Source organism: Pipistrellus kuhlii, unplaced genomic scaffold, assembly GCF_014108245.1.
Source record: "Pipistrellus kuhlii isolate mPipKuh1 unplaced genomic scaffold, mPipKuh1.p scaffold_m20_p_32, whole genome shotgun sequence".
NCBI lineage: Eukaryota > Metazoa > Chordata > Mammalia > Chiroptera > Vespertilionidae > Pipistrellus > Pipistrellus kuhlii.
Window position 1 is genome coordinate 4,516,788 of NW_023425532.1, and position 16,562 is coordinate 4,533,349.

Here is a 16,562-nt window from a genome sequence, read left to right on the forward strand (position 1 = left end):
AAGGTGACCGGGTTTGGGTGCGTGAAGACCCCAGTCCTACAATATTGCAGAGGTAGCTGTCCACAGCCATTCTCTCCGTGGGCTTCTGGGCAATGAGGTCATTGTATTATCAGAAAATATGACATTTAAATATTTAAATGTTTATCTGATGCAGATCATGTACAGTGACATTTCACTTGGTTTGGTGACTGGCTTCCTGTTCTTAGAATTTTGTGGTCAAAGTCACAAAATCAAGTGACCGCAACGCAGGAAAAGTTAAGAGAGAGCGAACAAGGAGTTCCGTGACGTCCACGTGTGTTAAAGGTTGCCTCCAGTCCTTTTACCTGCTACCGATCCGCACAAAACCCAAAGGATCATCCCTATAGTTCTTCCTGCCAGTCTTGCCTTCTGTCATCTACAAGCAAATTCTTAAACTAAAATGCACGCATCTTCCCCAAGATGCACCCTCATTCTCCACATCAGGGTGGACTTCCGTGCAGATAAGCAGAGAGAACCGCCCCCCCCCCGGGTGCCTGGGGCTGTCCACTGTGGCTCCACCTAATCCCTAAGCAAGGCCCCCACTCTGAGGTGCGTGGGCCTTTCCTGTGTGGGAAATGTAGGAGGTAAGCTGCATTGCCCAGCACCGTGCAGATGGGCAGCAGGCACTGTGGTCTCTCGCCCTGCGCGTCCCTTTTCACGCCTGTCCAGAGGAACCAAGTGACTCTCCAGCAGCCCCGCCCTGGCCAGGCTGTCACCAAGGTTGGCAGCTTAGGGCTCAGTGCTTCAGCTTCTCTGTGTTACGTGAGGGAGCAAAATGGGGCCAGGCGGGAACAAACTATTTCCTTCTAACCATGGAGCTACTGTACATCTTCAATGAAAATGGTTTCACACTCTGGACCCTGACTTAATCGCCTTGATTATGGAGGAGGGAGGAGAGCCATGATGGTCTGCAGCAAGGAGCGGCCCCAGCACACAGACTGGGGGTGGCTCTGGCAATCTCCAGCCCAGCTGACTTTGACAGTCACTACCAGAGCTTTATGACACACTAGAGTAGGGGTGTCGAACTCGATCAGAGAAGGGGCCAAAATCTAAAATCCAGCCTAAATCGCAGGCCAAATGGTTTACTGAACAGTCATAAACTGTCATTGTGATGGAAACGCAGCAGAGTGCAGTGATGACAGCGCGGTGTGGGCCACATTGCAAGGCCTGGCGGGACGGATTTGGCCCGCGGGCCTTGTGTTTGACACATGTGCACTAGAGGCCCAATACATGAAGATTCGTGCAAAAATGGGCCTTCCTTCCTCTGGCTGCCGGCACAGCCTTCCCTCGGCCGGAGCGCCTTTCAGCATTCCCACGCTGCCCAGAGGCCCTGAGCAGCTGGGGTGCTCAGTGTCTGCATATGCAAATTAAGCTACCATCTTTGTTGTTGTGTTAATTTGCATACTCACTCCTGATTGACTGGTGGGTGTCGTGAAGGTACAGTTAATTTGTATCTTACTCTTTTATTAGTGTAGATTCTCAGCTGCATCAGCAGATCTCTAAGGTCTTTTTTTTTTTTTTTTTTTTTAATCCTCACCAGAGGATATTTTTCCAGTGATTTTTAGAGAGAGTGGAAGGGAGGTGGGGATCGAACCTGCATCTGAGGCACGTGCCCTTGTTCAGAATCGAATCTGGGACCCTTTGGTCCACAGGCTGATGCTCTAGCCACTGACTTTTTAATTCTGAATCACAGTTCTGAGCTCTAGATAAAGTATTATGCAATGTTCAAAGTAAAAATGATCTTGGACTCCATATGATGAGAAAGAGAGAGAGAGAGAGAGAGAGAGAGAGAGAGAGAGAGAGAGAGAGAAGGAAGAGGGGGGACTGGGTCTGTTCCCTCCCACAGTAACTTCCCTCCAGGTACAAGCATGTCAATCTCCAGTAGGAAAAACTTTTCATTCCAATTGTTACTGTTCAGTTCTTTTCCGTTTTCAGCTGGGGGTTGGGCGAACTTGCTTTGCGTAAATACTTTTCCTTGATGTTGTTGCTGTTGCTTTCATTGTAGGACGCGTCGGGACACCTCATTTTATGGCCCCAGAAGTTGTCAAAAGAGAGCCTTACGGGAAGCCTGTGGACGTGTGGGGCTGCGGTGTGATCCTCTTCATCCTGCTCAGTGGCTGCCTGCCCTTTTACGGAACCAAGGAGCGGCTGTTCGAAGGCATCATCAAAGGCAAATACAAGGTGCTGTGCGGGATGGCTGGCTTTGTCCGTGCACAGGCAGCGGTTCTGGAAATGTGTTTTGAAGTCGCTGTCTGTCTTTGGGTGACTTGATTGTCATGTCGACTCCAAGTCGGAGAAACAGTCACACCTTGGGGCGGATGTGGACAGGAAACCACATGTACTCTCTACGGGCTTCTGAGAGTGAAGCATCGCTTTCTTTGTTCAAGAAGTGCAGAGTCATTCCTGGCGTCGTCAGGGGTGACGGGCTGGGAGGGTGCCCATGGGAACCACAGAGGAGTGTATCCGGGCACCAGACCCGCAGCTGATGTCGGGAAAGTCCTTTTTCTTCCCATTCTTACTACAACCTGTACTTTCTGCTCAACAGAACGTTCTGTCATTTTTTTTACAGGTTTCTCTAACTACACTCCAAAACTGGGAGGCCCTAAGTTTTCTGTTCAATTCTCCTTTTTTATCTTCGTTGTGGAAAGTATTCTATATGTCCCCCTTTCCCCCATTGACCCCTTCTAGCCCCCACCCCCATCCTAGGCCCTCACCACCCTATTATCTGTGTCCATGGGTTATCTGTGTGCGCGCGCGTGCATGTGTGTGTGTGTGTGTGTCCGCATACAAGTTCTTTGATCAACCTCTTACCACCCACCTTCAGGACAAACCAGCCAGTCCCCACCCCTACACCAGGCCTCTATCTAAACTAATAAAAGGGTAATATGCTGATTAGACGGGAAAACCTTCCAGGAGACCTTCTGGATGTTCTTCTGGACAAAGCCATGGTCGTGGGGCCGAGGTAGAGGCGGTTAGAGGCCAAGAGGGGGGGGGCAGTTGTGGGTGATCACGCTGGTGGGGGTTGGGGCCGTTGGGTGTAAGCAGACCAATAGGGGGCCGTTGGGGGCAAGCAGGCCATCAGTGGGGGGCAGTTGGAGGTGATCAGGACGGGGGGGCAGTTTGGAGTGAGCAGGCTGGCGGGGGTGGGGGGGGCATTTGGGGGCAAGCAGGCCAGCAGCAGGGGGCAGTTGGGGGTGAGCAGGCCGGCAGGCAGAGTGGTTAGGGGCAATCAGGCAGGCAGGTGAGCAGTTAGGAGCCAGCAGTCCCAGATTGCAAGAGGAATGTTTAACTGCCAGTTTAGATCTAAACTCTAAAATGGCAGTAGGACATCCTTCTAGGGGTCCCAGATTGGAGAGGGTGCAGGCCGGGCTGAGGAACGCCCACCCACCCCACCCCCGTGCATGATTTTCATGCACTGGGCCACTAGTTTGCTAATAATAAAGCCCTTCCTTTGTGTCTGTTCAGTTGTTTCCAAGGCAATGTGCTTCATTCCAGCAGCTTCTGGTATTCAATTGCATCTATATTTAAAGCATTTAATAGTATTTTCATTTCTTTGTAAGAAACTGGGACCGTTCACACATGTACAGAAGTTACATGATTTTAAAAGTCCCCATTCTCACTTTCGTAGTAAGTCAGCTGGATGGTGGCAGCATTCCTGTACCTGCCGGCTGGAAGCTTTGAGGTTAATAACACATTTACGCCTTCACTTGACCAGCCTCACCTCTTGCATCTATCCCTGACTCTCCTTACAAAAGCCGCAGGCTCTCCACAGCGCAGTGTGAAGTAGAGCATCATCGCTACCATCAGTGATGGGCCTCGTGCATTTTTTTAAAAGTATTCTGTGCTATGATCTGTCAGCACTGTGTCTACACTTTTTCTTAGGGAAAATTTCAAACAAACAAAAGCCATGGAGAGAACAGTCTGATGAAACCCAGCTCCAATGCTTATCACCGTTCAGCCCGTCTTATTTTGTGCGTCTTCCACATCCTACTAGATTATTTTGAAGCAGATCTCAAAAATATCGTTTTCTCATGCGGGTGGTTCTTAACTGAACTGTTATCAAAATCCTGACCTCTGCGGGTATTTCAAGAAATTGTTATGATATGTCTCACATTTACGTTATCGTCGTTTATAAAGTACTCCTGGTCTGAAGTTATTTTAATTTAGCTTGTTATTCACATTTGCTAGCTTGATTTTTTTAGTAGATATGAGAAAATGCTGTTTAACTGCATTGTAGGCTAACATTTAATTTCAATTAACTTTTTTTCCAATTATAGTTGACATTCAATTTTTTTCAATATTATTTCATACTAGTGGCCCTGCACACAAATCCATGCACCAGTAACTCACCAGTAGCTCTCCGCCTGCTGCTTCGCCCCTCAAAGCTTGCTGCCCTGCCCCCTCCTGTAGCTCTCTGCTGCCTGCTTGTAGCTCTCGGCCCCACCCTCCTGCTGATCCGTGATCCAGTCGTTATGCGATCAGTTGTCACACTTCATGGCGTAATGACCATTTGCATATTACATGTGTGTTATATAGGATCAGCTGCAGGTGTGCAGCATAGTGATCAGTTATATAATTTATGAAGTGATTCCCCCTAGCTATTGGTAACTACCAATTTTTATTCTTAATCTCTTCACCCTTTTCTCCCAGCACCCCAACCTCCCCCTCCTCTGGCAGCCCTCAGGGTATTCTCTGTGTCTATGATTCTGTCCAATCAACTTCTTTATAAAGGACAAAAATGTATTTCCCAAATGCAGGAGGCACAGTCATGGCCACGGAGAGGGATATTAAATGGCAGTGGCTCTGCCTTCTCACTGGGATTCACTGTCCTGTCTGTCCTCCTCTGCAGATGAACCCGAGGCAGTGGAGCCACATCTCGGAAAGTGCCAAAGACCTCGTGCGCCGCATGCTGATGCTCGACCCAGCCGAGCGGATCACCGTCTACGAGGCCCTGAACCACCCCTGGCTCAAGGTACGGAGCCCACGGTGACCCCCTGCCCGTGGTGGGGACACTCCCGGCCACAGCAGAGCCTGCTCTCCAAGGTGGCCCTCCGCACCTTGTCACTTTTCTGAGCATCATTCAGATGGTCTGTTCATCTGCTTTGCTGCTCCTGCACATCCTCTGTGCAAACATCGGAGTTCAGTCCAGCTGGCATGCTCCCTGGTTGAGTGGCGACCTATGAACCAGGAGGTCAGGGTTCGATTCCCAGTCATACCTGGTGGCAGGTCCAATCTCTACTAGGGGGCATGCAGGAGGCAGCCGATCCATGGTTCTTTTTCATCATTGATGTTTCTCTCTCATCATTGATGTTTCTCTCTCTCTCCCTCTCCGTTTCTCGGGTGAGGATTAAGAAAAAACAACAAAAAAAGAACTTTTTCACTTTCTTAACATTTTCACGGGCTGCCCTAAAAGAATGCTCTCCTACTGGACAAAGTCACAAAGAACCCTCATCCATCAGGGACGGAAGGGGGATGTGGAATCAGGTGGCCTTGAAGTTTGTTCTAGTTCGAAGATACTGTGGTTTTTCAATCCAAGTATTCCTCACACTCAGGATGCGGTCTCAGGGATGAAGTTAATTTTCAGATGCTCATTTTAACCAACAAAATCATGTCCAAGATAACTTCAGACCTTAATCACCATAGGCTTAGTTATTTTAGCCATCTATCTGAAAATTATGGCCTATTTCAGCCCTTTATCATTGCTGAAAATAAAGTATTATTTTTCTCTTCGTTTTGCTCTTCATATGCCTCATTTGAGAATGTTTATCAGAATCATGGAATAAAATCTCGTCTCCTACAATTCAATCTGGTTCACATTTGAGAATTTGGGCTTTCTCATTTGTTTTAGGTTAGCTTCTTCACTTTTTTAAACAGTTATGAATGTTCGTTGTCCTTCTCATTTTTATAGGAGAGAGATCGTTATGCCTACAAGATTCATCTTCCGGAAACAGTAGAGCAGCTGAGGAAATTCAATGCAAGGAGGAAACTAAAGGTAAATCAAAGAAATCGTCAGGGGTTGAGCATCCATCCACCTATGAACCAGGAGGTCAGGGTTCGATACATGGTCAGAGCACATGCTGAGTTGTGGGCTTGATCCCCAGTAGGGGGCGTGCGGGAGGCAGCTGATCCATGATTCTCTCTCCTCATTGATGTTTCTCTCTCTCTCCCTCTCCCTCCTCTCTGAAATCAATAAATATATATGTATTTTAAAAGCCAGACATGCAGTGGATGATCATGTTTGTATTCTGATCTGGGGCCCATGAATATATCCTAGTGCTGACGGTTGTTTTTCTAGCTAACTTCTCAGTTCCAAAAATGACCACCATTTCAATAAGATTTTGGTTTTTTTAAATCATGTCCGGTAATCCCTAAGTATGAATCTATACACTGAGTTATAGTAAATGAAGAAAAGTCATATTATATTTTAAATTTTTATTTTGTTTCAAATTCATAGCAGAGATAAAATTCCTTTAAAAATAGTAACTGACTTATTATCCATTGTTATTGAAGGTGAATCTAGGCCCCATTTTCTCAACCTGGCTCTTTTCTCTTTGTTTTAAATAATTATTAAGAAGTTTCCCAAGACTTGCATTTCTTGATTTACATCAGAAGCAGTGTAGCCTGCGAAAGAAAAGCATCTTATTATCCAAAGTGAATTTTGGTCAGCTTTGTTGTTGTTGTTGTTATTGTTCTGTTTTGTTTTTGTTTTATTCCTCACCCGAGGATATTTTTCCATGATTTTTAGAGAGAGTGGAAAGGAGGAAGCAGGCAGAGAGAGAGAGAGAAACCTCAATGTGAGAGAGACTCATCAATTGGTTGCCTGCCATGTGCTTCCCCACCACGGTGGTGGATCAATCCTGCAGCCCAGGTATGTGCCCTTGGCCGAGAATCAAGTCCATGCCCCTTTGGTTTGCAGGGCCCACGCTCTAACCACTGGGCAAACCAGCTAGAGCTGGTCATCTGTTTTTGAAGACTCTTCTCCCTGCCCCAGGAAACATTACTTATGCTCCATTCTCAATTGTTCCCTAAAGTCTGCTTAACCCTGATGCTGGCTTTGGCCTGTGCGCCGTTCCTCAGTCTGCACACATCCAGGCCTTTCGCTGTGTGGCTCAGGTTCGCCCATCCCAAGGGGCACGGGCTGCATCCCTCCCCAGGCCACAGGCTTGGGCCTGAAATAGCCCACGTGGTGACTAAGATGCATTTGGCCGGAGCCGCGCTGTCACAGCAGAAAGCAGTCATGTGCGCTGACCACATCCCTCTACAGGGGTATTTCAAGCTTCCTGACCCTCCGACCAGCCTGGAATCGGGAACATCAGCAGAGACTCAGCCCCTTGGGGAAAGCAGCCCCCCAGGAAGTCCCTCCCTCTTCTGCAATCGCTCTGCCTCCCACAGCCCCCCCCCCCCCATGCTTCTCCCATCCAGACACTGAGGTCCGCCTGCCCCCGTGGGGAGGGTTAAAGGGAAGTTCCCCGAGAGAAGGGAGAGCTGCTTCTGCTCTGAGTCAGAGGGGAACTGCTATTGTTAGTGGTGGGAAGAGAGGGAGCGCAGCATTGTGGGAAAGGGGGCTCTGGAGCGCCATGGCCTGAGCTGGCACCTGGCTCTGACATCTACAAGCCGTATAGACTTGAGCACGTTATTTCCATTCTCTGGACCTCGACTTCCTGATCTATAAAATGGGGATAATGCCCTGGCCGGTGTGGCTCAGTGGATAGAGCGTCGGCTTGCGAACTGAAGGCTCCCAAGTTTGATTCCGGTCAAGAGCATGTACCTTGGTTGCAGGCATATCCCCGGTGGGAGGTGTGCAGGAAGCAGCTGATCAATGTTTCTAACTATCCCTCTCCCTTCCTCTCTGTAAAAAAATCAATGAAATAAATACATAAATAAATAAATAGGGGATACTGATAATAGTTAACTCAGAGGGTTGTGAGGTTTTAATGAATGAAGACATGACAGCAGTTAGCAGAGCACAAAGCAGTCAGAAGTGTTCCGTAGATTTATTTGCTAATCACTATTATTGTTGTTATTGTTTTATTATTATTTTAATGGTAATACCGTTGATCTGATACCCTATACAATTAAGCAAGAAGACAAAGTAAGAGGCAGCCTGATTGGAAAGAAAGTAAAAGTGTCTTTGTTTATTGATGGCATGAGTCTGCATATAGAAAAATCCAAAGGAATCTTCCAGAAACTATTAGGAATAAGTTTAGCAAGGTTACAGGATACCAGATCACTGGGTTGCACACTTTAAAATGGTTACTTTTATGTTATGTGAATTTCACATAACCCAATTTTGTGTGCCGTGTGATAAAATATTCTTTTTCGTAATGCTTTTATTGATTTGAGAGAGGAAAGGAGAGGCATAGAGTACAAGAAACATTGACCGGCTGCCTCCTGCACACCTCCTACTGGGGATCAAGCCCGCAACCCGGGCCTGTGCCCTGACAGGGAATCAAATCGGTGACCTCTTGGTTCATGGGTCGATGCTCAACCACTGAGCCATACCAGCCGGGCACAAAATATGCTTAACTACTGGCTTTTACTGTGGCACCCTCGAGGGATGGGACACATTCCCATAATAACAGCTGCTCACTGCCCCGCTCGGCTCATCTGAGACCCCACTTCCTCCCTCAGCCCAGGCACACAGGCTGGAGGGCTGTGTGTTTACCAGAAAAGCTCCATGAGTGATTCTGACCTGCCCACCGTATTGGGCATAAACTGTAAAAGTTCTACACAAATCCACCATACGCCCATGCCGTAATTTAGTGACCTGGTGGGTAGACTCGGAGATGGCTGCCCATTTTCCATGGCTCGGGCTGTTTCCCTTAGCAAACCCTTGTATAGCTCTGATGACATTCTTAGGGTGAGTACTCTGCTACTGGAATTGTTGGCATCAAAGTGTGCACATGTATTTTAGATATTTTTTTTATGTGTTTGTGTTTATTTTAGAGAGAGGGGAGGGAGAGGGGGAAACACTAGTGTGAGAGAGAAACATTGATGGGTTGCCTCCGTTACGCACCCCAACTGGGGACGGAACCCGTAACCTGGGCATGTGTCCTGATCGGGAACCAAACAGGTTACCTTTCAGATGAGGCTGAACCAACTGAGCCACGCCAGCCAGGGCTGTATTTAAGATTATTATTTTTTTAATATATTGTATTGATTTTTTTACAGAGAGGAAGGGAGAAGGATAGAGAGCTAGAAACATCAATGAGAGAGAAACATCCATCAGCTGCCTCCTACACACCTCCTACTAGGAATGTGCCCGCAACCAAGGTCCATGCCCCTGACCGGAATCAAACCTGGGACCCTTCAGTCCACAGGCTGGCGCTCTGTCCACTGAGCCAAACTGGTTAGAGCTGTATTTAAGATTTTTTATTGCTATAAATAACTTGCCCTCCAAAAGGCTTACACCCCAACAGGTGTTTTGGTAGCAAGTTATTGTTTTTGCAACCTTTTTCTCATTCAGAAAGTTTTGCTCCATCCAGAATATTAAACAGTACTCACTTTGCTGAAATTTCAAGACAATCACTCAGTACGGTTATAGTAGTATCAACGCTCTACCATCAGAAGATGTTTCTTTCCACGGCTGTACTTCCATTTTGGCATTTCACCTCCATGGCACACGACAGGCAACAATAAATCCCTAATGAGAACATGACGTGGATAAATAGAAAGCATTCACCTCATTTTCAGACTGTTTCAAACTAGATTTTCTCCCCCACAGTTATGGAACCCTGCATGTGATTTGAATTACCATCATACACTTCTTTTTCTTTATTTTATCATTTTATTTGGCATCTGTGAACGGTGATGGAAAATTCCTTTTCCTCATTTTGGCTATCAGACATATGTCATATGTTGGTTTGGGAGGGTGCCCTTTTATTTACTTCCATTTTTTAAAAATCCTCAGGAAACAATATTCTAGAAACAATACTTCCTCTAATAAACTGCCCAGACCTGAGTGTGAGACTAGATAGGACAAGGATCGTATTTGTCACAGTGAATTATCGGGGTGCCTGGGACAGACTGCCAGCCAGATCTAGAAGGCCTGTGAGCTGTGTGTCTTAAGGGGGCACCCCTTGCTCTAACCCTGGCTGTCACGTGCTTGAAGGAGTTGCTAAGCAAGATGCGGGGGTGGAGAGAGGGAAGGTCTGTGGTGTGTGAGCTTGTCTCCCTAGCGGAGGGGCGAAGGGGTGAGTCTGTTCTAGAAATCGCCCCCTTTGCTTCAAGAATCATTTCTATATTTAACGAGCAAATCCCCCTGCAGTGAAGTATGTTGAAGAAATTCTGTATAAATAGAAGCAACCGTCTGTATTTGGGTAGGTTTGCTGCAGGCCATTCAGGCCATGGTGAACTGAATCCATGTGATTGAATGTCAGGGACAACATCATGTATTCCTTGTATATAGAGAAAGTGAGGGAGGTGTCTGATCTCTGATGACTTTCTACAATTTTCTTTTATTGGTTTTGCAAATTGCAAAAGTATCATCTGCATGCATCTCTGACTTTCCAATGCATTGGTCTCTGGGCTCCTGAAAGTGCGTGAACTTGGGCTGACACTAACCACTGTGCAAAACCAGCCAGGGCTAATATTAATAAACTAGAGGCCTGGTGCACAAAAGTTTGCTTAGGAAAACTGTTTTCCAGGACTTCATAGACTTGCACCACCCAGTGCAGCAGCCACCAGCTGTGTGTAGCTATTTACATTTTAATTTTAATCCTATATAATAAAAGCCTAATATGCTAAGTGTCTGGTCATCCAGTCAACCAATCAAAGCATAATATGCTAATGATACTCTAAGGCCGTTCAACAGCTCACTATGACATGCACTGACCACCAGGGGGCAGATGCCTCAACTGGTAGGTTAGCTTGCTGCTGGGGTGCAGCCGATTGGGACTGAGCGAGATGGGTTGGACATACCCTGGAACCCTCCCACAGTCCCTCCCCAGCTGGCCAACCTCCCGTGTCCTTCCCTGGCCCTGATGGTGCATTGATGGTGTCCGTTGGCCTGACCTGCACTGTCTCGCAATCCAGGATCCCTCGGGTGATGTTGGAGAACCTGTTTCAGCCCGATCCCGCGCAGGTCAGGCCGAGGGACCCCACTGGTGTTCAAATTTGTACACCGGGCCTCTATTAGCCCTGGTTTGTTTTGCTCAGTGGTTAGTGTCAGCCCAAGGTCTGAAGGGTCTTGGGTTAGGTCCCAGTCAAGGGCATGTACCTCAGTTGCAGGCTTGCTCCCCAGTCCCAGTTGGGGCTCGAGGCTCGTGCAGGAGACAACTGATTGATGTGTCTCTCTCACATCAATGTTTCTCTCACTCGTCTCTCCCCCTCCCTTCCATTTAGGACCTAATTCTTACATGTAATCAAGTGAAATCCTTGGACTGACTTTGCTGCCTCTAGATTATCTCTGTTCAGCCTTGCCCTCTCCCAGTTTAAGGCCCTGGGATGGGCTTCCCCCCCCCTCGGTACATGAGGTGCCTGTGGGTTACCTGGCAACCTGAGTACAAAGCCAGTTATTCTACATCTCACACTGTGTGTCTTGTATTGAGACTTGTTAGAAGGTACCTGCCCTTGTGGCTAGCAGATGTCATGGTGTCTGAGCTCAGCTGGGGGCACCAAAGATGGAGTACGTGTTGGTGTTTTGCTCTTGTCTTCAAGGCAGCCACATATCTGTGTTCAACTCTCTCGTTCCTAACTTACTAACTTGGCTGCCTCCTTAAGTGCATGGAGTAGGTGAATTTAGCAGAAGTCTGAGCTAAGTATTTTCTTGTTTTCACTTCCTTAAATGAGACAAAGAATCATTTAGCAGCCTACATTCCATTTGGATGGTTGGCATATGAGCTATAACTATGAACAAGTTAAGAATTTATTATTTGTAGTTGTCTTTTTCTTTGAGTTTAGAATCTGCCTTCTCCTTTTTGGATGAATTTGCTCAGTAGAAAATTGCATCTTTAATATTAGTTGTTTTAACATATTATGAATAATTTTCTTTACTCAAATTGATCTTTTACTCTCAAAACAAACTAAAGTAGACCTACTAAATTAGATAGAAATTTTTTTAATCTAGGATTTAATAAAGAAGGCAGTTTAATAACTTCTTGTATAATATCTGAGCTCTTTAATAACTATAGGGGTTAGCAAACTATGAACTGAGGTCCAAATCTGGAACACCACCTATTTTTACATATAAAGTTTTATTGAAACACAGCATGTACATTGATGTATGTATTGTCTATGGCTGCTTTCACACTATAATGGCAGAGTTGATTAGTTACAACATAAAATATATGGCCTTCAACCCTAAAATATTTACTCTCTGGCCCTTTACAGAAGGAAAAAAAAAGGTTGTTGACCCTGGTATAGTAAAAACCCTTGATTTGGAGAGAGTAGAGGACCTCAATTTTGTCTACTCTTGGTTTTATCTCAAAGTTGGCAGCAACATTAACAGTTTGCTAAGCCTCTCAGAACCTCAGTTTCCTCATCTGCGAAAATGAGTCTTTTAGAATTAATCATCTCTAAGCTTGACTCTCAAACTAATAAAATTCTATCTTATCTAATAAAAAAGTAATATGCTAACTAGACCGGATAGCCGGATGTCCTTCTAGATGAAGCTGTGGTGGTGGGGGCCAAGGCAGAGGTGGTTAGAGGCAATCAGGCAGGCAGACGAGTAATTAGGGGTGATCAGGCAGGCAAGGAAGAGTGGTTAGGAATGATCAGGCAGACAGGCAAGTGGTTAGGGGCTATGAGGCAAGAAGGCAGAGCGGTTAGGGGTGATCAGGCAGGCAGGCAATTGGGCCTGCGGGATCAGGCCTAAACCAGCAGTCGGATATCCCCCGAGGGGTCCCGGATTGCAAGAGGGTACAGGCCAGGCTGAGGGACACCCCCTCCCACACAAGCACAAATTTCATGCACCAGGCCTCTAGTAAGTCTATAAAGAGTCTTAGAACAATTTTGCTGATTTGCTAATAGCTTTGTGTTGAAAATTTAAACCACATGTAGTCACTAAGTTTAGGAAACTAAATAAACAAAACTAGCCATACAACGATAAATTAAGGACTTGCTGCTATTGTTTGAAAAGAATTTACCTCTCAGGGCCCTTTTACATAGTGCTTTCTTAAGAGTATAAGTACTTCTAGATCTTTCACGTCAGTGCTAAGAGACTGAATTGGACTTCATGTGGATATAAAAATAAAGCATCTCTAAAATTTTAGTTTCAGTGGGTGGGAAGCATGGTTTGATTCAGAAAAATTCCGTTCCCACCCAGCTTTTAGGGAACATATGTCATATGTGAAGTGAAATAAGCATCAACTATGGAAAGAAGAACTCGTCGTTCTCATCAAATTCAGCGTAAGAGCCTCTCATGCATTAACCCTCGACTTCGAGAAATCAAAAACGTTACCTGGAATGCTACCCCTGAGATCACTTCTCTGGTTTCTGTTCTTCCCTTTTCTAGTTGTCGTGTCCTCTATAATTGGCTTTTCTGAATAACCCTTAAGTAAGCATTTGTTCATTAATTTTTATATTTATGTATTTGTTTTCGTTTTTTTCATCTCTTTGCTTCAGGGTGCAGTCCTAGCAGCTGTGTCGAGTCACAAATTCAACTCATTCTATGGGGACCCCCCTGAAGAGTTGCCCGATTTCTCCGAAGACCCTACCTCCTCAGGTAACGGCCATTCATCCAACCGCCGATATGAATCATTTGGTGTCTACATCCTTTCTCTTCCATTCGGAATCGGCCTTTTTCGGTGGAACTAGTCAGATCCTCTGAGTGATTCTAAGGAAGTCTGGCAGCAACCAAACACCATCCACACGTGGCCAGTTCCTTTTAATGTCACTTTTTCTTTTCGCCTCAGAATGTTTCTCCCCTTCTGCCACTCCAGACCCAGGTTGCACTTCATGCATCCGCCATTGTGGTCCATCTTTCTGGATCTTTCTGATTACCTTGGACCTCAGAAAAAGTGCTGGTGTAAGATTCCCCTCCCCCCGCCCCCCATCAACCATAGCAGATCAGACTTTGCCACAATACTGCTTTTAACTGAGTCTTTCCTTATAAAACTGTCTTGTGATTTATCTCTTGAAACAATTTCCAGATTCTTCTCTTTTTTTAAAATCTCTAACACGTGTATTCAAGCATTCACGGAAGAAGAACATAGAAGAGTTACCTATTTTGATGAAATGTATGTGTAGATATTCCTGAAAAACCCACCAGTGTTCACAAAATTATATTATAAAACTAGAGACCCGGTGCACAAAATTCGTGCAAGAGTAGGCCTTCCTTCCCCTGGCTGCCGGCACCAGCTTCCCTCTGGCACCCAGGACCCGGCTTTCCTTGCAGTCCTGGCTTCGTCTGGAAGGATGTCTGCTCTAATTAGCATATTACACTTTTATTCTTATAGATGGTCAGATTTTTATCTTACCAGTGAGAAATTCTCAAGTATCACTTCCTAAAAATCCATGGGATCCATATATATGGATATATAAATGCATGTGTGATAGTTTTTAATTTTATTTATGTATTTCTTTATTAATTTAACAGCTGACTCGTATATCCTCTGCCCTCTGCCTTTCCTTCTTTCATTAAAGCCCCTCGGTGTTTGCCACGTGGTCAACTTTGCACCGTTGGGTTGATTTTTATACCCTCGACCTGGCTCATTCAATGTTCATAGATAACCATGGGAATCCGGGCCCTTCCTGAAGCATGAATTGCTTATCCTTCCCTGTGGCAACCATGGGCATTAGGCAGCACATGCGCTTCTCCCCTCTGTTCATCCGTGTGCACACATGCCTCCACCTTGTGCAGGCTCACGGGTCCCCTTGCATCAGCTCTACAGGGTTGGGCAAAAGCAGGCTTACAGTTGTAGTACATGAAACACAGGGTTTATTCTCATGTTGTTGTTTATTAACTAGAGGCCCAGTGCATGAAATTCGTGCAAGAGTAGGCCTTCCTTCCCCCCAGCTTCCCTCTGGCACTCGGGACCCGGGCTTCCCTCACAGCCCCGGCTTTTTCCAGAAGGTCATCCGGTCTAATCAGCACATTACACTTTTATTATTATAAATTGCTGTGTTCTTTTCTATATGAACAACTCGACACCTACTTTTGCCCGCCCTGTAGTTCCTCATTTTGACTTCTACCAACTGGGATGTGACCCTTCCTCCTCTGAGTGTAGTTGATTTCCCAGAACTCTCAGAAATGGGATCTTAGAGAAGAGGCTGAGGAGAAGACTGGCCGTCTTCCTCTTGTTCTGGCTTGGGAATGCCCAGAGCCCCTCCCACAGGGAGACAAGGCCCTGGAGGGGTTTGTGGACATGGTCCCGGGGCTCCCCCCAGTTCCCTGTCAGTCCTTTTGTTCCCCTCACCTGTAGCTCTTTGTTGTTCCTTACCTCAGACCCTCTTTCTCTTCTCCTCACACTTGGTTTATTTTTTTATTTTTTTAATCCTTTTGTTGTTGTTTGCTTGTTTATTTCAAAGATCAGTTTTTTGTTGTTGTTGTTTTTATTGATATCAGAGAGAAAAGAAGAGGGAGAGAGAGAAAAATATCCATGATGAAAGAGAATCATAGATTAGCTGTCTCCTGCATGCCCCCTACTGGGGATGGAGCCTGCAACCTGGGCCTGTGCCCTTGACCAGAATCGAACCGTGACCTCCTGGTTCCTAGGTTGACACTCAACCCCTGAGCCACACCAGCCGGGCCTCACACTCAGTTTGCAGTGGGACCTGTCTCCAGGAAGCAGCTCCAGTAATGGTCTATGTTTACTGGGACTACATGGCCTGGTCACATACTGGGGCTGTGTTTGGAGTTTTTAGAGCAAAGCCTCTAACACCATCTTCGTTTTAGAGATGGACCTGCAGAGCAGGGCGGCCCCTATCTGGCTGCACGGCCCTGACCGCTCACGCATCCCCTTCAGAGCATCCTCAGCTCCAGCTCCCTGCCCTCCCCGGGCCAGGAAAGCAGGCCTTTCCTTCCAGGCATGCGCACTTCCTGTTACATTCACTGCTGTGGCCCCACATGTTCTGTCTCCCAGTGTGGGCTCCACGCGGTGTGCCTGAGACACTGTGATTCCAATGCTTGCTCTTTAAGCAAAAGGGACATTTCTTGCCCTGACCGGCAGTGAGCCCTCCAGCCCAGGCCTGAATTAATCGCTCAGTTTCCCTTTCCTACGGTCACACCCTTTTTTGTGTGTGGACTTTGTGGGGTTTTTGTTTGTTTGTTTTTGTCTTTTTTTAAATTCCTGGATCTTAATGATCTTGTAAGCACTCTTTGTCTTCATCTGATGTGCTAAATGCCTCCCAAATATGTTTAGCCAGCACTGCCAGGTGCCGCCAATCAAAGAGAAAAGAATGGCCCTGACCGGTGTGGCTCAGTGGATAGAGCATCGGCTTGTGGACTGAAGGGTTCCAGGTTCAATTCTGGTCAAGGCCATGTACCTTGGTTGCGGACACATCCCCAGTGGGGAGTGTGCAGGAGGCAGCTGATGGATGTTTCTCTCTCATCGATGTTTCTAACTCTCTATGCCTCTTCCTTCCTCTCTGAAATAAAATATATA

At 46.3% G+C, this 16,562-nt stretch overlaps 1 protein-coding gene across 18 annotated transcripts in view; it reads left to right on the top strand.

Moving 5' to 3' along the window:
- Window positions 1-16,562, top strand: part of CASK (calcium/calmodulin dependent serine protein kinase) — a 226,416-nt gene that overhangs the window by 151,668 nt on the left and 58,186 nt on the right. For all 18 annotated transcript variants that reach the window (XM_045570438.1, XM_045570441.1, XM_045570443.1 and 15 more), the window contains 4 exons: window positions 2,024-2,199; window positions 4,868-4,990; window positions 5,927-6,010; window positions 13,582-13,681. In XM_045570438.1, coding sequence (XP_045426394.1) covers window positions 2,024-2,199; window positions 4,868-4,990; window positions 5,927-6,010; window positions 13,582-13,681 — 483 coding nt within the window. The remainder of the gene's footprint in view (window positions 1-2,023; window positions 2,200-4,867; window positions 4,991-5,926; window positions 6,011-13,581; window positions 13,682-16,562) is intronic.